The 22,891-nt window shown below is 36.9% G+C and overlaps 2 protein-coding genes across 4 annotated transcripts; both read left to right on the top strand.

Annotated features, from left to right (window-relative positions):
* Nucleotides 1-993: 993 nt before the first annotated feature.
* Nucleotides 994-10,328, top strand: LOC18055451 (pentatricopeptide repeat-containing protein At4g33170). Its single transcript, XM_024177908.1, is given in 10 exon segments — nt 994-1,380; nt 2,193-3,067; nt 3,631-4,081; nt 4,186-4,256; nt 5,232-5,356; nt 6,028-6,322; nt 6,810-6,861; nt 7,260-10,138; nt 10,140-10,215; nt 10,218-10,328. Coding segments are annotated over 9 exon segments (4,800 nt in total). The 5' UTR covers nt 994-1,380; nt 2,193-2,287; the 3' UTR covers nt 10,289-10,328.
* A 1,529-nt stretch (nt 10,329-11,857) lies between these two features.
* LOC18055449 (endoribonuclease Dicer homolog 3) lies at nt 11,858-22,794 on the top strand. 3 transcript variants are annotated; one of them, XM_006452887.2, is made up of 25 exons: nt 11,858-12,285; nt 12,369-12,549; nt 12,647-12,760; nt 13,317-13,451; nt 13,608-13,677; nt 13,971-14,035; nt 14,117-14,248; nt 14,376-14,528; nt 14,920-15,049; nt 15,249-15,354; nt 15,429-15,621; nt 15,709-15,869; nt 16,036-16,254; nt 16,397-16,662; nt 17,054-17,322; nt 17,431-17,954; nt 18,053-18,147; nt 18,441-18,667; nt 18,748-18,957; nt 19,122-19,589; nt 19,895-20,167; nt 20,400-20,726; nt 21,295-21,472; nt 21,883-21,994; nt 22,191-22,794. In XM_006452887.2, the coding sequence occupies exons 1-25, from the start codon at nt 12,143-12,145 to the stop codon at nt 22,396-22,398; spliced, it is 4,959 nt and encodes a 1,652-aa protein (XP_006452950.1). In that variant the 5' UTR covers nt 11,858-12,142; the 3' UTR covers nt 22,399-22,794. The 3 variants fall into 3 exon arrangements, with proteins under 3 accessions (XP_006452950.1, XP_006452951.1, XP_024033261.1); XM_006452888.2 differs by having other exon boundaries at nt 15,246-15,354; XM_024177493.1 differs by lacking the exon at nt 22,191-22,794 and adding an exon at nt 21,561-21,658 and having other exon boundaries at nt 15,246-15,354; nt 21,883-21,988.
* The last annotated feature ends 97 nt before the right edge of the window (nt 22,795-22,891 follow it).

The following is a 22,891-nucleotide window of genomic DNA, read 5'->3' as shown; positions in this document are numbered from 1 at the left end:
ATCATTCATAATGTGTGAACTATTTTGCCGCAGCGAATGAGCAATCTAAACAAAAGTTCCATTAGATAAAAATTCGGACAATTTTGTTCGTGCAAAACAACATTTTTGCACAGAAAAATATTTAATTAGTATAAGTAGGACACTAGTGGCTCATCATAAACTGCTTATCAAGATTGATACAAAATACATTTTAACACCATAGTCGATAATGTGTTATTATTTGGGTTTCATTTAATCCCTTGTTTATATACAAGTCAAAGAATGAGATGAGATCACAGGGCTCCCTTAATCACAACTGTTGGCAATAGTCAAATCCTTATAAGTTATAGAGTGCCCGTAGAAGCAATATGTCATAAAAGGTATATGTAAACTAAGCAATGCAAATGTTAGTCGCCTTAAATCTGGGAAATGCTTCTCCAAATTTGCTAAGTTGCATAAATATATATGATTGGAATAACAAAGGAAAAGTGTCATTAAACAAGAGTCCGTTAAGATAGGTAAAACTGAAAATAATAGGTGTGAAATTTAAATTCAGTTCATACGAGAGAGGAGAGAGAATTATAACTAATATAAAAATAGTTAAGATTTACGAGCGAGCGGGAAATATAAAATTATAATTCCGATTATCAATTTCAATAAATTAAAAAATTTAAAAATTATGCAAATTGGGGAATAAATTAAATACTTGTACAATCTCACACAAGATAAGAAAATCAACATTCTAAATAAAAATTTTAGAATTACTTCGGAAAGCATTGAAGTAAAAAATATAAAAAAATATTGAATTTTCCACCGATGAACACATTTGAGACATAAGAGTAAAATAATGTACAAATTCGCCGTTTGGGCGAGAGCAAGAGCATGAGTAGTGAGTGGGTAACGTTTACTATAAACATTTCTTTTTCCAAATCCCAATTAAACAAATTTCCCGATATAATTAAAAGGCTAAAAAATAAAAAAAAAATTCAGGAGAAAGTAAAAGAGGGAAGAGAGAGAGAGAGAGAAGTCAAATCGAGTGGCGAAGGGGCAAGGGGCCAAGGGCTGCCTTGTCTTTCTCTCTTTCCTCCTTTTCTTTCTTTTTATATTTTTGTGGTGGTGGTGATGTTGCTTCTGCGCTGTTGCTTCCCCTCTGTTCTGTATAGCCAAACCCCCAGAACTCTTAAAGAGCTAAAAAATAAAGAAAAATAAACAAATATTTCAAAATAAAAGAAATTGTACAGCTTTGCTGCTGCATACTAACGAGCTCCAATCCCAACAACTCGTACGTATTATTTCCGTCTTTATCTCGTCTCTTCTCGTCTTTATCTCGTCTCTTCCCGATCTCTTATCGTCTCGTCGTATCACCGGCTGTTATGGATCCATTTGAATTGGTTCGCAAAGGTATATGTTTAGATGCTATTATTTTGTTTCATTTTTTAGTTTACAGATCTTTGGTTTTTTTGTTTTTTTCCTGCTTTTGACTTTCTTTTTTTTTTTTAATCTTTTGAGATTTTGTTTGTGGATGGATGGATATAATGAAGTTTGTGGTTTCAGTTCAAAGTTTTCTGTTAATTTGATATTTGGTTATTTATTTTGATTTCGTTGGTCAATTTTGGGTTTTTGAAAATCTGTTAGGGTTTTTATTTCGTATGCTCGTGTTTGATTATCTTTTAACGATTTTATTTAGTTTATTAATGATTGAGTGAAATTTGACTTTTTTTTTTTCTAAATCTTATCCATTTGCGAAGTCAGGGTTTTCAGAGATGTGGTGAGCAATCTTGTTCTGTCTAATACAGTTAGTTGAAGTGTTAAGTTCATTTACTGAGAATTTATTTTATTCAAAACAAAATCAAGGTTCAGTGTATTTTTATATACAAAACTTTGAGCTTTACTGTCAAATTCAGTATTCAGCTATGCATTTAGTGTTTGATTAAGTTACTGATATGGATAAGATGCTTTTTTCACTCTGTTCTTACTTAATTTTATTTGAAATTTGAATTTGTAATTTCGTTTGGAAGTGGTTGTATTAAATAATGATGGATTCTATAATGGGTTTTGTTGAGTTTTGGCAGTTTCAGGTACATATGTCGCTAGAGGTAAGGTTGTTGAGTTTATTATTGGAAAATAGCAGAGTTCATGCATGTGGGTATACTTGGAAGTGAAGTTACTTGGCTGTGACTAATTGGAATACTCAATTTGTAACTGTTTTGCAGGTTTTGGGTAAAGTCTTTCTTAAGTTAAGCTTGTTTTCTCTTCGTCAGTCTTCTTTATGCATGTACGTTTCTTTTTGTTGGCATTTTGGTAAAGAATGAGCCTTTCCAAAAAAGGAACACAAATTAGTGATACAAAGCTACCCAGTCCAAACAAGGCAACTGCTTTAAATCCAAATGCTGCAGAGTTCGTTCCCTTTTCGCTTAGATCCTCTTCATCAGTTGGAAGTACCAGTGCAACGGATGCAACAGCGAGGTTTGCTGGTTCTGGATCTGTAGGGAAAGCAGTTCTTGATCGATCAGAGTCATCCATCTCAAATAATTCCGATGAAGAGGCTCACCAGTACTGGCGACACCAGCTCCCTGATGATATCACACCAGATTTTAAGGTCTTGAATGAAGATGAGTCTCAAGGACTTGGGGGTCTCTCTTTAGCAGGCTTGTCATTACATGATGGTATTGAAGGTTCAAGGTTTCCTGCTTCTACAGGAAGTGGGTACGTACTGTCTGAGCAGCAGGAGTTATCTCCACATCATATCAATGGTAACAGCTTTGCAGAAAAGATGAGATTTTCTGCTTCAAGCTATGGGGAGGATCCTACTGCAGCCAATTTTTTGAATTTGTCACCAAGGCCTTGGGACAAGCAGATTCTGGGCAGTGATCAGCTCAGGGAGGGGCATCCTTACAATGGGAATTCTAGACATGGGTTCGTGAACGATATGACAGGTGAGATTGGAATGATAGAAGATACTGAGATGAATCCGGTGGAGTTTTTGGCATCACAATTCCCTGGGTTTGCTGCTGAAAGCCTAGCTGAAGTTTATTTTGCCAATGGCTGTGACTTAAACCTGACTATTGAGATGCTCACTCAGTTGGAGGTATTCTCAGTTTCTAAGAAGTCTGTTATCTGATAAATTTGAGGTGCTCTCATTTCTGCTTACATGTGGAGATACAATGAAGTATTATCTGTTGAGTCATAATTTCTTTTGAGTGAAACTACTTCTTTGAAGTGATATTGATTTGTTTTCCAGATAGTTGATTGTAATTAGTTGCTGAAATATTGTTGTTCGACATTGTAATTACGGTGAACTGTGTGAACAAATAATTCTTTGGTCTATGGATGACAACCTACGCCTTCTTTGGCACTGCTGATAGAAGCTTGAGGTGACAATTGCAACTACTGTTAGTTAATTTGGCTTGGCTAAGAGGATCTAGCTACAGTAATTAGGCTTTTTTTCCTTTTCAGTGCACTGTGCAACTGCTTGCAGTATCAATTGCCGTTCTTGTTATCATAGTTTGTTTTATGGGCAGAGTAACTTGTTTTATGAGTATATTAATTTCTTATAAATTGCAAGAGTATGGGGCTATATATATGATTGTTGTTTGTCCATTTATGGATTTTATATAGGGTGTTTCATAGTATTCTTGTTTTCGACTGTAGCTTCAAGTCGATGGCGGCTTCAATCAGAATCCGCACTCGAAGCCCTTGTCATCTCCCAATCTCAGTGCGATGGACTTTCCTGTACTTACAGTGCCAGATGGTCAAACTGGTTCTCAAAAATATGCCGTAGATGATCTCCAGCAAACTGGAAATCCTTTTCGATCTGCTGATAAGGAGAACTTGCTTATGTTCAAAACTAGCTCATCCTTTCCCTCAAGAGGTGCAACAGATTTTGCTTCCGCTGTCAGAAAATTAGCTTCACAGGATTCTGGTGCTTGGAAGTATGAGAGAAATGGTTCTGCTGATTCGACTATTGGCTCAAGTAGAAGTTCCAATGTTTCGGCCAGTGCATATAATAGTGGCCATGGGAGAGGAATTTATGCTGATAGGTTGCAGAATCGTGGTTCTGCTCGAACAGCACCTGTCTGGCTTGAAACTGGAGAAGCAGTGGGTAATATTCTTCAGTCAACAAAGTTACTTATATTATGCACCTTTTTAAATGTGGGATAAATGCCTTCTGCATGTATATTTGCTTTAACATTGTTGAGATGGCAGCAAATATGTATTCTGAGCTGCGGGAAGAAGCTCGTGACCATGCCCGTCTACGTAATGCATACTTTGAACAGGTTCGTCCTGTAACATGGTGAAATGCTTTGCTGGTTAACAGTCTCTTGCTCTTTCCTCCTCTCAGTCTTTTCATGGGAAGGAAAACTTGAATTGCTATTTAAAAGTGCATTGTCATGTAGTGGCAGCTGATATAGAGTATTTGATTACTGTGACTTAAGGAGGGTTCTACTTGGTGAATCTGATATCAATTTATTATAGGCATGGCAATCCATGAGATGGTAGAAATTAGAGTTTTTAGGATTGATATTTGTTTCCAGGCACTAATATTGTTTCAACTGCATATAGTTTCAAATTTGCATAATTGTTAAATGTTCGCATCATGTAGTGCTGCTACTTTTAGGTAGACTTTGCTTTCTGACAGTTGCCTTGGAGGTGATGTTAGGAACCACATTTTGAAAAACACTGATTACTTCATAGATTGTATTCATTTTTTGCTGGTTATCTAGTTAAATATGTTTGTCACTTTTAAATCTGTATGTCTTCATATATCACTTTTCCTGATAAGGAACTCTGGGCCTGACCTGATGAGTATCCAAGAATAATTTCTAAATGCCAACAGGTCTGATTTGATTTAAGTTATAAAAGAACAATTCCTTTAACATCCCATGATGGGGTATGATGTTTAAACTTGCCAATGTCTTAGTGGACCAATAACCTGTGGGCTGGCTTCTTGGTTAAGATTAAATAGCAAGGTTCACGAACAAATTGCTGTCATTTTGCATGCTTCTTGAAATATGATGAATAATGATGTTGTATTGGATATCACTTATTTGGCTGATTTTGCAGCAAAATATCTTATCTATATATGTGAAATATCCTGACTACATATTTGTGATTTATTTATTAATTATCACTGTTATTATTATTCTTGTTTCGTCGGTGGAGGTCTGGAGGGAAGAGCTATTTGTTGCCTGCCCATGGTAACACTTTCTGATGCCATGTTATAGCAATTAATTGTTATTGTGTTTTTACAGGCACGTCAAGCATATCTGATAGGAAATAAGGCCCTAGCAAAGGAACTGAGTGTGAAAGGACAGCTGCATAATATGCAAATGAAGGCAGCTCATGGGAAGGCTCAAGAATCTATATATCGCCAAAGGTTTGTGATATCTTGCTGTTTGTGCTTGTTCTTGCCCATGACAAGCTTTTGCTTATTAATTATTTATTTTCTTCTTCCCTGTATTTGTCTTCCTGAGGCTTGTCATTTTTGAAGAAATCAAATGCCTTATTATACTTTTTTTTTTTTTCTTTTTTACATTTTTTAAGCATCTCCAGATGATAAGGTCTGTATCCCTTTTCTTGTATCATTCCTTTTTACTGTAAACGAGTGATGTCTTCATCTACCTGCCTGTAAAGACTACCTGTCTTCTCTGTAACACATAAGAGTGCCTGTAAAGACTAGCTGTCTTATCTGTAACATATGGAGGCTCATGATGAGGATGAAACTTTCCCCGCAACAAAAATCTGTTCTATTCTAAACGTTAGATGATGCTTCTTTATTGTTTCGTTTTAAGCAATATACACATATTTGTTGTACAACTATGATTGCATGATCATGCTTCTCAGAACAACTTGCACCCCTGCTTGTTTATCACAAAAGAGCTGCACTGGAAGTGTTGAGAATCTGTGGCATGTCGATCAAATGATGGCTTTGTTTTCAACAGTACAAAGCCTGTGTTTCATAACGGGCGGCTAACAGTGATGGTGTTTTTGTAAGCCAACTGTTGGTATTGTTCTTTTTGACTGTTTATTACCTACTACTTTTTTCAGGAACCCAGTTGAGTTGCAAGGCAATGGGAGAGGACAGGATCGGATGATAGACCTGCACGGGCTTCATGTAAGTGAAGCAATTCACGTTCTCAAGCATGAATTGAGTGTTCTGAGGAGCACAGCCCGTGCGGCCGGTCAGCGTCTGCAGGTTTATATATGTGTTGGAACAGGACACCACACTAGGGGTTCCAGAACTCCGGTAAGACTTCCAATTGCTGTACAGCGTTACCTGCTCGAAGAAGAGGGCCTTGACTATACTGAACCGCAGCCAGGGCTGCTTCGAGTTGTGATATATTGAGTCAATGACATGACAGCAAGGTATAGGAGTTTTTGACACCAACCATAATTCCATCAAGTCATAGTCATCTGAATCATTCTTGTATCTGTATATGGGAAGGGAGTGGAAGAGAAAGTAGTCAAAGCCTGAAAAGGGAAAAAATGAAAAAGAAACAAAAAAAAATGAAAAAAGTTACGGGAAATTAGGGACAGAGAGGTAAGAGAAAGGAAGCAGAAGTGTATCATTAAGGTTTAGTCAGTTGACAGCAGCATTACATTTTGGTAGCATCAGGGGCTATACATCAGCCGAGCTTTTGCAACCATTTTCTTTTTCATTTTTGTTAATCTTGTACCTTAATTTTACTTTGTTAAATTCCTTTTTTTTTTTTTTTCTTTTTTTGCCCCCCCTCAGTTGTAACTGATAGAATTTGGATTACATGATAGTACAATTCATCGAGCATCACCACTCTCGCAAGTTACTGCAAGTTATATCCTATTATGAAAAGGCCAGGAACCGCGTGGGTCAGAAAGAAGGATTAACTGTGCTTGATTTCGTTGGTGTATTTTCTTCATAAACGGATTCTGCTGGGTTTGTTCTAACTTTTAATTGAACCCAGATCTCCAATACAAATTAGTAACAGGCGGTGAACATTATTCATCAATGTTTCGTGATATTGTATCGGATCAAAAACTGTTTACTCTGGAATGGATCTGAACAAGTAAACCCAAAGTTTTACCAAGGCTTTGTTATGGGAGAATTATGATTCTTGAGCAGCTGAAGGATGGCATGTATGTTCGCTATTAGTTTCCAAGAAGGGCTTAAAAAGAGAAAAAGGAAAAATTCACAAGGTTCCAAAGTTCAAGAATTTACAAAACGACCTCACAAATTCTTTCAAGCGAAGCAAGTACCGGAATTTTAAAAACATGGAGGGAAACAAAGCAATGTAAAAACTAAGAAATGTACACGCAATTACAAGCCAATCTCAAACCGAGACACAAGCACACCTACGTGATCTTCTCCTCCTTCACAAAGGATACATACCGGAATTTACCTTCCTTTTCTCTTTCTCTTCTACCCTTTCTCCAAAAGTCTCATTTTTCATCTTCATCATCATCCTCCCAATGGTTCTCTATCCTCCGCCACGCTATCTCCACCTCCGACTTGCTCCTTGGCAAGTCAACCCACGCTCGTATATTGAATTCTTCGCAAATCCCAGATCGTTTCTTAACTAACAATCTCATGACGATGTACTCTAGATGCGGGTCACTTGTGTACGCCCGCCGCTTGTTCGATAAAATGCCCGACCGGGACCTCATTAGCTGGAATTCCATTCTGGCTGCATATGCTCACTCAGGGGAGGGTAATGCTGAGAATGTGACGGAGGGTTTTCGTCTTTTTCGTTCTTTACGCGAGTCAATTACGTTTACAAGTCGATTGACTTTGGCTCCGCTGTTAAAGCTATGTTTGTCTTCGGGGTATGTTTGGGCCTCGGAGACTGTTCATGGGTATGCGTTGAAGATTGGTTTGGTCTGGGATGAGTTTGTTTCGGGGGCTCTTGTGAATATTTACTCGAAATTTGGGAAAATTAGAGAGGCCAAGTTTTTGTTTGATGGCATGCAGGAAAGAGATATTGTGTTGTGGAAGGTAATGTTGAGAGCCTATGCTGAAAATGGTTTCGGAGAAGAAGTATTTCATCTCTTTGTGGGTCTTCATAGGAGTGGACTGTGTCCTGATGATGAGAGCGTACAGTGTGTCTTGGGAGTGATTTCTGATTTGGGCAAGAGGCATGAGGAGCAGGTTCAAGCTTATGCAATAAAATTACTGTTGTACAATAATAATTCAAATGTTGTTCTGTGGAATAAGAAATTGTCCGGCTATCTCCAAGTTGGTGATAACCATGGTGCCATTGAGTGCTTTGTGAATATGATTAGATCAAATGTACAATATGATAGTGTCACATTTCTAGTTGCTTTGGCGGCAGTTGCTGGCACAGATAATTTAAACTTGGGGCAGCAGATTCATGGTACAACTTTAAAATCAGGTTTTTATTCAGCTGTTATCGTTGGGAATAGTCTTATCAACATGTACTCAAAAATGGGCTGTGTCTGGTTTGCTCAAAAAGTATTCTTGGAAATGAAAGAAATGGATTTAATATCATGGAACTCGATGATATCAAGTTATACACAGAGTGGTTTAGAAAAGGAATCGGTAAGTCTGTTTATCAATCTATTACGTAGTGGCCTGAGAACGGATCAATTCACATTAGCAAGTGTTCTGAGGGCATCTTCCTCACTGCCAGAAGGCTTGCATCTCAGTAAGCAGATACATGTTCATGCCATAAAGAATGATACAGTGGCTGATAGTTTCGTATCAACTGCTCTTATTGATGTTTATTGTAGGAATGGAAGTATGGCTGAAGCAGAATATCTATTTGAAAACAAAGATGGATTCGATTTGGCTACTTGGAATGCAATGATCTTTGGGTATATATTGAGTAACAACAGTCACAAAGCATTGGAGCTCTTTTCCCACATGCATACGAGTGGAGAGAGATTAGATGAGATAACAATAGCGACTGCTGTGAAGGCCTGTGGTTGCTTGTTGATGTTGAAACAAGGGAAGCAAATGCATGCTTACGCTATGAAGTCTGGGTTTGAATTAGATTTATGTGTAAGTAGCGGTATCCTTGATATGTATGTCAAATGTGGAGCCATGGTAGATGCGCAGTCAATATTCAATGATATCCCTGCACCTGATGATGTTGCGTGGACAACTATGATATCTGGATGTGTTGATAATGGAGAGGAGGATCTTGCTCTTTCTATATACCATCAGATGAGGCTCTCTGGGGTCGTTCCTGATGAATTTACTTTTGCTATCCTAGTCAAAGCCAGCTCTTGTCTTACAGCACTGGAACAAGGAAGACAAATCCATGCAAATCTGATCAAGTTGGATTGTTCTTCAGACCCTTTTGTTGGGATTTCCCTTGTTGACATGTATGCCAAGTGTGGGAACATAGAAGATGCATACATCTTATTTAAGCAAATGGATATGAGGAACACTGTCTTGTGGAATGCCATGTTGGTGGGTTTAGCTCAACATGGAAATGGTGAAGAAACCCTTAAACTTTTCGAAGATATGAAAGCTCATGGTGTTGAACCTGATAGTGTAACCTTTATCGGTGTCCTTTCTGCTTGTAGCTATACTGGTTTAGTTTCTGAAGCTTATGAGAATTTCCACTTAATGCGTGAAAAGTATGGTATTGAGCCTGAGGTGGAGCATTACTCTTTTCTAGTTGATGCCCTTGGTCGTGCAGGGCGCACTAAAGAGGCAGGGGAGTTGATTTTGTCAATGCCCTTTGAAGCTTCTGCTTCAATGCATAGAGCGTTGCTTGGTGCTTGTAGAGTTCAGGGGGACACTGAAACTGGGAAATGGGTGGCAGAGAAGCTGATGGCCTTGGAACCATTTGATTCATCAGCTTATGTTCTTCTGTCCAATATATTTGCTGCTGCTAACCAATGGGATGATGTAACAAGTGCTCGAGGAGAAATGAAGAGGAAGAATGTGAAAAAGGATCCCGGTTTTAGTTGGATAGATGTGAAGAACAACATTCATTAATCTGTTGTGGATGATGGGTCACATCCGGAAGCTGATTTGATTTTCGCTAAGGTGGAGGGTTTGATTAAAAGGATTAAAGAAGGAGGATATGTCCCTGATACAGACTTTGTGCTTCTTGATGTGGAAGAAGAGGAGAAAGAGTGCGCTCTCTATTACTACAGCGAGAAACTTGCAAGAACTTATGGACTCATAAGCACTCCTCCTTCCTCTGTTATTCCGAGTAATAAAGAACCTTCGTGTTTGCGGAGATTGCCATAATGCAACCATATTCATATCAAAGGTTTCTGAACGTGAATTGTATTGAGAGATGCTAATCGATTCCATCATCTTAGGGATGGAATGTGCCCTTGCGCTGATTACTGCTAGTCCCGGATTAATATTTTGACCATAACATCCATCATGCAACTAAAATTTTTTGCTCTGTAGACATTTACTTTCTTCTTCTTCAAAAAAAAAAAAATAATAATAATAATAATAAAAGGTCTCTTTTTACATGATATGGGTAGAGCGTGTCGGAAAAATCTGCAAAGGGCTTTTGTTTTGATAAGTTGAGAATTAGTATCTCTTACATTTCTGCTAAAGATATATAATTATAATTTAGTTCTCCTGCAAATTATAGTCAATTTATTTTCCGAAGAAATTGTATCAGGTATATGCAATTTTTTTTTTGGTTGGATATTACAACCAGGGGCTTACCAGTGTATTATTCCATTTAATTATAGCACAGCCATAGGGTTTATCCAATTTAAATTCATAAAATTATAAAATAATCAGAAATAACTAGTAAATCTAAACCTATACAGGTGGATCTTTATTTTATTTTATTTTTTTGAAAGAAAAGAAATGGCACAATAATTTCATAGTTAGATTCACATAATTTGGAGGCTATCTAATAACATGTTGATAAACTACTACTTTTATCACATATGAGGAGGAGTTTGAGTTTCGTGGTGTGTATTAACCTGGGTTGATTTTTTTTTTTTTTTTTTTACTAAGTGCCAAAATATTTCATCTTGAAAATGACATATTGTGTATGCATTCTTAAATCTTTAATAGTACCTTAACCTATTGGGTGTCATATAATTCTTACAAAACAAAAGAATCCGACATAAGATTGAAATATCGTAAATTGCAAAATTTAGTTTTTTGATGGCTCATTACAGCTTGTGACCTGTCACTAGATTTAGTTTTTTGTTTCTGAGTTCACTGTTGTTTACTCCGGCTTCCGACCCAAAATTTATTTAGTTGTTTCTCTTTTCCAATAGGATATCAGCAAACAGTAACCCCGTGTCAACTGTCAACCCAGAATCCAAAAGTGGGTCCCGTGCCAGACTCCCAATGCCCAATATATGCGCCGTATAGCCATCGTGGCGCAGAGTCAACATTGAACGTCACACGTGTCGTCAAATAAATGGCCCATGTTAACACCCTGTTCAGGGATCGTGGCGTCTAACACTTCCCCCGACGCTATTCACAAGAAGCACTTCAAAAGAACCCCTTCGCCTAAACGAGTCTCTTTCCGTCTCGGGTTCTTGTTTCACTTCCGAATTGATTCCTAAAGATGAAGCAAAAGTCACAAAGATTAAAATTAAAAATAATTTACGGGACTAATTTAGAATATTAAAATAGCGCTCACCTACAAAAAAGTTTAATAAAGTGATTGCCGATGGGCAAGTGACATGTCCTCTGAGGTTCTGCCTGTTTATTCATTAATGTGACATATTATTATTATTATATAGAGATATAATTATATTAAAAAAATTACCTTTTTTTAGTAATAACAAAGAAAAATAATAAGTGAGTTATTTTTATAAAATATCCTTAATTATCGTTTTTGTAAATTTCCCGATTTACTCCTGATTGCTGAAAAAAAAAAAGAAAAAGAAGTAGTAGTAGTAGTAGTAGTAACAACAACGACAACAATAATAAGCTTATTATTTATTTATTTCTCTCATTCTCTCTTTCCTCTGATGAATTCTGTGTTCAGTCAACTTTAACTTAACGGTGAGAGTGTGAAGAAGAACACTCACTCAATATTCATGCATTCAACAACACTTGTTGTTTATTTTCTACAAGTAGAATCGTCCTTCTGACATTCACCAAATTCAAATTCTTTAGGGCTTCACGCTTCTTGTGTTTTTACTTTATTTTTCCAGTTTTTTTTTTTTTTTTTTACCCAGAATTTTTGCAACAACACTATTGTTGTATAAATATTTCAATATGCATTCGCCATTGAATTCACTGAAGCGAAGCTTTGGTGAAGTACACTCACCAAACCCACCTGATATGGGCTCCAGTGGCCATGATCATGCTGTTGATGGCCCCTCTTCTTCCACCAATTCTATCAACTTCATACCCAGAATGTATTTTTCTTTCTTTCCTTGAATTTTGAGTTCTTTTGGGTTTATTTTGTTGTTTATTTTTCTATTTTGTTTTGTGGTTTTAGTTATCAATTGAAGGTGTTTGAAGTTGCAAAGAGGAGGAACACAATAGCTGTGTTGGAGACTGGAGCTGGCAAGACTATGATAGCTGTCATGCTCATCAAAGACATCGCTCAAGCTATAAAGTCTAATGGGTTTAAAAAGTTGATTATTTTCTTGGCTCCAACCGTTCACCTTGTTCACCAGGCATGTTTTTATAAGTTCATTTATTTTGTTAGATACGATAATGTGGGTAGTTAAATTTATTCACATGCTGAAAACATATTGGCTTTTCTGTTGGCAGCAATATGATGTTATTAGAGTTCACACAGATTTTGAAGTGGAAGAGTACTATGGAGCTAAGGGGGTTGATGAATGGGATTCACAGTGCTGGCAAAAAGAAATTAATAAGAATGATGTAAGTTTGCTCTGTTAATACCCCGAATTATCATAATCTGCATAGTGCAGCATCAAGACATGTATTCCTTTGTTATGATCTTATATCGAGCTCCCTCTATCTCCGATGTCCCTAAATAGCTTTTATTTGCAAACTTATAGTAGGAACCACCACATCATCCAAAGTAAGTTGTCTACATCTGCGTGTGTGTTTGAGTAAATCATTTCTTGAAATTTTCTTTAAGATCTGAAGAGGGTCTTGTTTGCCACACTTTGTTGGATTTGCTCATCTTTCTTCAGTCTATATGCTTAATAATTGAATCCTTAACCAATTTATTTTGTTTGGTTGTCTTGTGTGATTATGGGATCTTGTTTGATTATCAGAAATTTGATTGTTGACCGTATTGTTGTTAGCGGAATTTGATAATTATCCATGAATGTTGCTTGTTATAAATAAGAAGACAAACATATCTGTGATATTGAGTGAAATTTTCCAAAATTCTTCGTGCATGTTAAATGATCAAGTCATTATGCAGATAGTGCTGTGTCAATTCATATCCTTTCTTTATTTCTTGTAGGTACTGGTTATGACCCCTCAAATTCTCTTGGATGCCTTGAGGAAGGCATTCTTGAGTCTAGATATTGTATGCTTCATTGTGATAGATGAGTGCCATCATGCCACTGGCAACCATCCGTATACCAAAATAATGAAGGTTCATAATCTTTGCCACCAAATATAATCATTTGTTGTCTTTTAGCTTATCTTCTATCACACATCGAGTTCTCTCTCTCTCTCTCTAATTCTTCTATTTATTTATATATTTAATGATAAAGAAAGTGTCTTAAAGATTACTTTTCTTTTGTTGAAGGAATTTTATCACAAATCTGATAACAAGCCAAAGGTTTTTGGAATGACTGCATCACCCGTGGTTAGAAAAGGTACGATATTTTTCAAGTTTAACAAGGTTGTCACTTGTACCCCTGTCGATTGTGTTGTTTCAGTGAAAAGTAGTTTTATAGAAATGTCTTAAATTAGCACGTCCGTTGAGAGATAGTCATTTAGTTTATAATCCATACAGATTATGTCATTATTTTGAGATTCGTTAAACATTATGTTTTATAAATTTTTTCTTTTTGTTTTTCCTTTTACCGTTTATGGCTTTAGAGGCTCATTTATTACTTTATCTGCGGCATATACTTATATGTTGTTACAAACTTAACTTTGCAATCAGGCGTCTCATCAGCAATGGATTGTGAGGGTCAAATATCAGAACTTGAAAGCACCTTGGATTCGCAGGTACTAACATACTATTATCAGTTCTCTGTTCGGATCTTTGGCAGACTCAAACAAAGTAACCTTGAATTTGTGATGCTGTAGGTTTTCACTATTGAAGACAAAACAGAGATGGAAGTTTTTGTCCCCTCAGCGAAAGAAAGCTGTAGATTTTATGACCAATCAAAGTTTTGTGGTTCGGATTTAAAAGGGAAATTGGAAGTCTCATGGTCTAAGGTACTCTCTACATCATGCATACATATCTTTTCTCATATGGTGTTTATGCCGATATAAGCTGTTTGCCAGCTTTTATTTTTGTGTTTTACTTCTGGAGATTCTAAAAGCTTTTTATTTATATGTATAGTTTGATGCTTCATTATCAAAGTTGCAAGGGTCACAGCTAAATTGTTACAAAGACATGGATGATAAACACAAGACACTACGGAAGCAGTTATCTGATTACCATGCGAAGATTTTGTATTGCCTCGATGAGCTTGGCCTCATATGTGCTTATGAGGTATGGTTGTACTCACCGTAAGTTTAAACCAAATTGGAAAATTGAATTGATGTTGGAAAGAAAAAAGGGGGAAAAATTGTCTTTTGCTATAAACATTACACATGGTTTATTCCCACCGTACAAAGCTTTGGAAACCGTAATCACAGAATTCTTAGGAATGGGTTTCCTGAAAAATACAAAGTCATGAATTTGATGTAAAATAGACCAAGTTTGAGGTACTAAAGTGATAATTTGTAGATATCTATTAAGATCTGTTCGTTTATTCTTGTTATTCTCATAATTTTTGAAATAGCAACATAGATACTGGTTTTCTGTTTGTGTTTATGCTGTGCAGTTCTGATTTTTTTCATCCATTTTTGCTTCTGATCAGATGCTTTTTACTTGTTTGTAGGCTGTTAAAATCTGCCTAGAGAAAGTTCTGAAAGCCCAAGAGGAGTGTGAAATTTATAGACAGAGTTCACTGCAGTGTAAATATTTTCTTGAGGAAGTATTACATGTAATTGGGAGTGCTTTGCCACTGGGTATGCTATACACTAGCTCATTGTGTTTTTTGCTTTACTAGATGCGTTGGGTGTTATTGCTTAATGCATCATTCATATGTATTGTTTTTCCTTTCTGTATATTCTGTATTTAAATGTGTTAATATATTTTGTCCACATTTTAATAAACTTTTGTTTCTTTTGTGATATTTTGTCTTGATCTATTCACTTCTCTCAGCAGCAGACAAAGTTTTTCTGGATTTTGGGTTTGAATATTCAAAGGCAGTCGATTTGGGCTACATATCAACAAAATTACATGAACTTCTTCAACTATTTCTATCGTTTGGGTAATTGAACTACTTCACTGGATACTGTTTTTTAGTACTATAGCCAAGTCAATTTATATCATTTGTTCTTGCAGCAAATCTACTCAAGTATTATGCATAATTTTTGTTGAAAGAATTATTGCGGCTAAAGTAGTTGAAAGATTTGTGAAGAAAGTACCCTTTTTGACTCATCTCACGGTTGCTTATCTGACCGGAAGTACTACATCAGTTGATGCACTGACACCGAAAGTACAAAAAGAAGTCTTGGAATCATTTCGGGGTGGAAAGGTATCAAATCTTTTATATTGCTAAATTTTACTCGCAGTAAGTTTTTGCATGTGTTTACCTTCCAAGAGATTAAAATCTTCCATGTAGGTCAATCTCTTATTTGCCACTGATGTCATAGAGGAGGGAATGCATGTGCCTAATTGCTCTTATGTGATACGTTTTGACTTGCCCAAGACAGTCAGTAGTTATATTCAGTCTCGTGGACGAGCTCGACAACATAACTCCCAGTTTATCTTGATGCTTGAGAGGTGAACTGCAGCTGTCTTGTCGATTTGTATTCTAAAAACATATAGATTATGTTATAGGGTGATTAATAGTACCAGATACATTAGAATTCTTTTCAAGTTATATATTGTTTCTTGCTTTGGGCATTCTTAATATATGGTCTCTTGCTTATCTGAAAAATATTTGCAGGGGAAACTTGAAACAAAGGAATAAACTTTTTGACATCATCAGGAGTGAGCGGTCGGTGACAGATACAGCTCTGAGTAGAGACCCTGAGGCATGCTTTCTGAAGGCATGTACCTATGTAAAAACAAAGTCATATATTGTGGAGTCGACTGGAGCATCTGTTACTACAGATTCTAGTGTCAATCTCATACATCGATATTGTGAAAAGCTCCCCAGTGACAAGTATGGAAGTTCTTCTTTTTCCCCACTTCATTTATGTACAAATTGCTATTGTGTGCTTTACAGTCCCCCTTTTTTTTTTGTTTGGGCCTTCGAGTCAATGTCCTGCTCATCTAGTCTTAATTTGTTTATTATCTAAATGCAGGTACTACACACCTAAGCCTATTTTTAAATACAAGTCAGCTGAAGAGGCTTATGAGTGCGAATTGACATTACCTTCTAATGCGCCCTTTCAAACAATAGTTGGTCCTACAAGTAGGAATAAAAATTTATCAAAGCAGCTTGTTTGCTTAGAAGCTTGTGAAAAGCTGCATCAAGTGGGTGCTCTGAATGATCATCTTCTCCCATCTGTAGAAGAACCTTCAGAAAACAATCTCATTTCCAAAAAAAACGAATCATTGCCAGGTGCAGGTATGCATATGTACATCTTTGTGTGATTTCCGGTTGTAATATTTTAGTCTGAATTATATCTTTTATGGATCAGTAGTAAGAATCAGGACCACCTTAACAGTTACATTGCACGCAAGCAATTTATAGGAAGAAACATATTATTGAAATCTTTTTCCAGGAAAAAAACAAATGCTGATATAAGACAAAGGAGATAGAAGTCTACAGTATAAATGCTGATTGTGCTACATTATTGGTGTCTTAGTTTCTTTTTAATATTCAATTGCTGATAGACTTTGTGTCGTTTATGGTGAATATGTTATTGTACCTTTATTTCATATTTAAATCTGGGTTCTGACTTGCTGATCTTTGTTTTATGTTTCTATCATGTATGTGCTTGTTTCTGGGTTTGAAGGAACAACAAAAAGGAAGGAATTACATGGGACAACTCCGATTCGTGCGTTATCTGGAAGATGGGGAGAAAAATGTGGTGCCATTTTACATGCCTATAAATTCAACTTTGCCTGCAGTATTGTCACTGAGATTTATTCTGGATTTGTTCTCTTGATTGAGTCAGAACTTGATAATGATGTGGGAAATTTTGAATTGGAGCTGTATTTGGTCTCAAAGACAGTTAAGGCTACTGTTTCTTCTTCTGGGCAGGTGCATTTGGATGCAGATCAGGTAAAACACGAGCTTGTAATTGAGTTATACTCATTTCCCTTTTTCCTAAGGTAAAGAACATAATGTGGTGCTATTGGTATTTTACCTAATTTTACTTTTTGGTACCAGATGTCCAAAGCAAAGTGCTTTCAGGAATTATTCTTCAATGGCTTGTTTGGAAAGTTGTTTGTCAAATCCAAATCATCCGGAAGTAGAGAATTTTTTCTTAAGAGAGAAACGAACTCATTATGGAGCCCATCGTACATGTATTTGCTGCTGCCGCTGGAGATTGTTAACACTTTTGGTGACGGATCTTGGAGAATAAATTGGAGCGGAATCAATCCTTGTGCTTCTGTGGTAGAGTTTATAAAGGAAAAATCTTTTTTGGGTGCTGCACAATGCAATAATAACGGAGGAAATTCATCACCTTGTAGAACCAGCCCATGCAAGACAGGATGCCATGGCAAGGATGTAATTCACTTAGCTAACGGGTCAGTGGATGCGAAAAATCTTAAAGATATGGTAGTATTGGCTATCCATACCGGAAGAATCTACTCTATCGTTGAGATAGTTAACAATTCATCAGCTGAGAGTCCTTTTGATGGAAACACTGATGATGACTCAAAAACCTTTGTGAACTACTTCAGTGAAAAGTAAGTGGTTTTCAACCCTGGATGAGGTTCTTCTCACTGTCCAGTTTTCCACTTAGACTATCATTTATGGTTCTTTAAATAATTTTGGCTTTGATCAGGTATGGAATTGTGCTGATACATCCTGGGCAGCCTTTGCTGCGGTTGAAGCAGAGTCATAACCCACACAACCTTCTTGTGAATTTCAATGATGGAGGTTGGTTACTGCTTGAGTTGCTTACTCTGTTTAGTTCAACAAATTTATTGAAACCTTCTCAAACTCCCCAACCCACAACCACACGTACTGCCGCCGCCAACACCCCCGCACCCCCCTTACAAAAAAAAAAGGAAAAAAATTCAAGAGAAATGGATGCTGTTGTTGGATGACTTAGTTGATTTTCTTTTCTTTCTTTGACTTAGATGTTTTCTGTTGGTGGACTGCTGGTCTACCTTTTTGTTAATCATTTCTAATTTTAACTAAATCTTGTTCGTTTCATTATGGAAAATCAGGTGGTTCTGGTAAGGGATCAAAATCTGGTATGAATACTAAAAAGCCGCAAATGCATGTTCACATGCCACCGGAGCTTCTAGTCAGAGTCGATGTTCCAATTAGTGTTGTAAAATCGCTTTACCTTCTTCCATCAGTGATGCAACGTCTGGAGTCACTGATGTTAGCCAGCCAACTTAGGGAAGAGATTAATTGTCATTCTAGAAACTTCCATATACCAAGTTCATTGGTTTGTACAGTATAACTCAATTTGGCTGCATTCTGATGAATAATTTGTTATTGTAATTAACCAAAACTTGTTATGATTAGGTTCTGGAAGCACTTACAACACTTGGATGTTGTGAAAGTTTTTCCATGGAGCGATTGGAATTGCTTGGTGATTCAGTACTTAAGTATGCTGTAAGCTGCCACCTGTTTCTTACATATCCCAAGAAACACGAAGGGCAACTATCTGCTCGGCGTTCATGGGCTGTTTGCAACTCAACCCTTCATAAATTGGGAACTGAGCGCAAATTACAGGTACTGGAAGAATCTACTCAAGGATCTTGATGTGTTTATCTGGTTAATGGTTTTGCTGATACCTCTTTATGCTCCATATATGTAATCTGTTTAACTTTCCTGATTAATTTTACCAAATATTGCAGTTGGTGAGAATTATAATATTGTTCCTTTCTCATTTGCAGGGATACATACGTGACAGTGCATTTGATCCTCGCCGCTGGGTTGCTCCTGGACAGCTTTCTTTACGCCCTGTTCCTTGTGAATGTGGGGTGGACACTTTGGAAGTACCGCTGGATGGAAAATTTTTTACTCAGGACACAAAAGTTGTTGTTGGAAAGCCCTGTGACATGGGTCACAGATGGATGGGTTCAAAAACCATAGCTGATTGTGCCGAAGCCCTTATTGGGGCATACTATGTTGGTGGAGGATTGATTGCTGCACTTTATATGATGAAGTGGCTTGGTATAGATGCTGACCTTGAGGTCTCACTTGTTGATGATTGCATTACTAGAGCATCCTTAAGATCATATGTCCCCAGAATCAATGAGATTAAGGACATTGAGTCAAAGATTGGGTATGAATTTACTGTCAAGTTTCTATTACAGGAGGCCATTACCCATGCATCTGTGCAAGAGTTCTACTGTTACCAGGTAATAATAGAAATATTTTAATAAATTAAAAAAACTTTTAGTTACTAAAGATTGATGCCAAAGAAAAGGAGCATCTCGTGATTTTGAAAGACTTAGTAATTGACCTAGTAAATTCATTGCAAGTGAAGATCCAATGTTTAAGAGAGCTGTCTACTGATTATATTTGTTATGCGTCGGAAAAGTGCTAGTCTTTTGGGGTGTGTCATATTTACTTGAGTCCAAAAAATTCTTGTTCCTTTATGCAATGTTTTGGCTGGATCTCTAAATGACATCTGTTTTTAACTTTTGAACTAAATTTCTGACAGAGGCTCGAATTTCTTGGGGACTCTGTACTGGACCTGCTAATAACTTGGCATCTCTACCAGAGCCACACAGATATTGATCCTGGCGAGTTGACTGACTTGCGCTCAGCTTCTGTTAATAATGAAAATTTTGCTCAAGCTACTGTGAAAAAGAACCTCTATAAGCATCTTCAACATTGTTCTACATTACTACTAAGTCAAATAACCGAGTATGTAAAGTCATTTCCTAAACCTGGTGAGACAACGGATTCGGGCCCAAGCATGAAAGCTCCTAAAGTAAGTTCGTTCCTTGGTCTATGTTATATATGTATATCTATCGTGGAACTAATGGCTTGTGCTGTCTGCATATGTTATGTTTTGATACTGTTGCCGATGCAGTTTGCACCAGGCCGGTTTCCAGTTCTCATATTACTTTCCTTTTTAATGCATCTAATTTTATTTAATGATATTTTTACTTAATGGTTTCGGTTTTTGGCCTGAATAATTTTGATCATTGCTTCTTTGATAGGCTCTTGGAGACCTGTTGGAAAGTATTGTCGGTGCTGTGTTGATTGATACAAAGCTTAATCTTGATGAAGTGTGGAGAATATTTAAACCAATACTGTCACCAATCGTGACCCCTGATAAACTTGAACTGCCTCCACTGCGTGAACTGATTGAATTGTGCGACTCACTTGGGTATTTTGTTAAAGAAAATTGTACACTTAAGGGTGAAATGGTGCATGCAGAGCTCAGATTGCAGTTGAAAGACGTTCTTTTGGTTGGAGAAGGCCAGGAGCGGAGCAGGAAGGCTGCAAAAGGAAAAGCAGCTTCACAATTGTTAAAGAAACTTGAGGTTTGTGGTTAATCCTAAAATACATGCGTTCCACTTTTTTCATTTTTCCCTTCCCTGCCAAGAACTGAAACACTAATCAAGGATTGCTGATATAAAATTTCCAGAGATGATGTTGGTTAAATACTGTCTACACTTGTATATTTACATTTTGGAATATTTAGATGGAACCTTAGGAACGAACCTATTTGAAGTTGTTTGCTTTATTTATTTTACTTCCTCTCTCTCCCCCTCACCTTTCTTAAGCTAATCCGTTATGCAAGGTTAACCAAGGATTTTAAGCAAAATGAAACAATTGTGTCCATTGAGGAAAATTAATTGAAAGGCCCTTCTACATTTTTCTTTTTGTCTGTCTGTACATGGACACATTTTACTTTAAAGCTTGTAGATCAGGTTTGTTGATAACTAATGCCTTTGTTGCTTTGACAATTCTTCAATCATCAGTCAATAGAATTAATACTATGTATGTATATATCGAGGTTATTGATCAGTTACCTTTTGTTGAATAATCTTTGCTTATGTCTACTCTTTATTACTCACATATGTTGATGCTGTAACTTGTCCTGCACAGAAAAAAGGAATTTCCAAGGGTGCATCCAACACTGGGAAACTGGGGGATGACTGCAGGCAGACAACTAAAGAAGATTTACCGGAGCCACCTTGCTGTAAAAGGCAGAAGGGAACTGAAGCTGCTATACCAGCTGGGGACTCTTGCAAGAAAGCCTACTGCATGACTGTTGGCACCCCAGGTATGCATTGCTTATTTGTTCCTGTTTGTATTTTGGTATGAAGTGTGATTAGAGTAGCGAGATTACATTGTAGTTTGCATGTATATAGTGCAATATTCCATGACATTTGTCTGCTGGATGTTGAAGAATTTTGATGATCGTTCTTCCTATGCTCCTCCACCGCTTTTCCTTCCTTGTCTCAAACTGGTGACTTGTATTTCTCTTGCAAAACGTACATGCGGAAAAATGTTTTGCTTTCTTTATCTTTTGCATGTTTTCCTCCAAAACACATACTGCGCCCAGGATTACTTTTGTCATGTCATAAATCTTCTGAACTAAAAAAATAGCTGGCACAAATTTTTTCTTTTCCCCCCATTTCTTTTGGTTATTTTGATTGTCTTTCATATATATTTTCTCTTTTTACTTTGCAGTTGTTGCACCCATCAACATGAAAAAAGGAGGACCTCGAACCTCTCTTTTTCAACTTTGTAAGACCATGCTTTGGCCAATGCCTACATTCGAAACAACAGAAAGTAAATCAAGGTTAGCCCAAACAACCAATTTGTTCGCTCTTATTTTCTGTAATTCCTCTTAGTCTTTTTGATTCTTTCCTGCATTAATAGATTTTCCAAACTTTCTAGAGATTCTTGGCATTGAAAAATCTAGTTATTTCTTCCTAAATTTGGCCTAACCTGATTATACACACACGCCCACACACATACATATATACCACCGACAGGACTCTGTTGGTATTTTGTGAAGGGCTTGAAAAGAGGACAGGATTTAGCAGCTTTGTTTCGAAAATCACTTTGCATATACCCGAATTTGGCAATGTTGAATGCAATGGCGATCCCAGAGCTGACAAGAAAAGTTCATTTGACTCTGCAGCACTTATCATGCTTCATGAGCTTGAACGACAGGGGAAAATCATCATTAGCAGTTCCTAAATAAGTTTTAACAGTAATTACGGTCGTCTAATTTAATGAATCAAGAAATGGAAGGATAGTGATCGGTATTTTTCAGAATATTACCATGCCATTTCTCTAACTCGCAATAGAGCAATTAGGCAAAATAAGCCTCAACAGAAATTGGGCACCGGTGACTCAAGACTGTAGGGATGGAAGCTCCATGTGACAAATCAGATAAATATATTCTGTTGTGTGTGTGTGTGTGTATATATATATGTATATCGATACAGCAATGAGAATGATTTGTATTTTCAACCATGGAATTGAGTATCTGAGTTGTAAAGTTTCATAATTACGGCCGAACTATGTTGAGCTTGAGCCGTGTGGCTCGTGGGAGTAGACCGAAATTTTATTAAGAAAGATTTTTCATGTAAATTTTATTGTTTAGCTGATTAGCTCCCTCAAATTCATAGTTTTTATGTTTTATCCCATTTAAGTTTGTTGTTTCCATATTATGTACTATGCTGTACAA

Source organism: Citrus clementina, unplaced genomic scaffold (genome assembly GCF_000493195.1).
Source record: "Citrus clementina cultivar Clemenules unplaced genomic scaffold, Citrus_clementina_v1.0 scaffold_1, whole genome shotgun sequence".
NCBI lineage: Eukaryota > Viridiplantae > Streptophyta > Magnoliopsida > Sapindales > Rutaceae > Citrus > Citrus x clementina.
The sequence above is the reverse complement of the archived record's forward strand: the minus strand, read 5'-3'. Positions and strand labels throughout refer to the sequence as shown.

Bases quoted from the DNA above. Each gene is read 5' to 3' on its own strand.
- LOC18055449 (XM_006452888.2), top strand. From the start codon at position 12,143: ATGCATTCGCCATTGAATTCACTGAAGCGAAGCTTTGGTGAAGTACAC. The intron at 13,678-13,970 runs GTACGATATTTT...CTTTGCAATCAG, and splicing joins ATCACCCGTGGTTAGAAAAG to GCGTCTCATCAGCAATGGAT. The intron at 14,036-14,116 runs GTACTAACATAC...GTGATGCTGTAG, and splicing joins AAAGCACCTTGGATTCGCAG to GTTTTCACTATTGAAGACAA.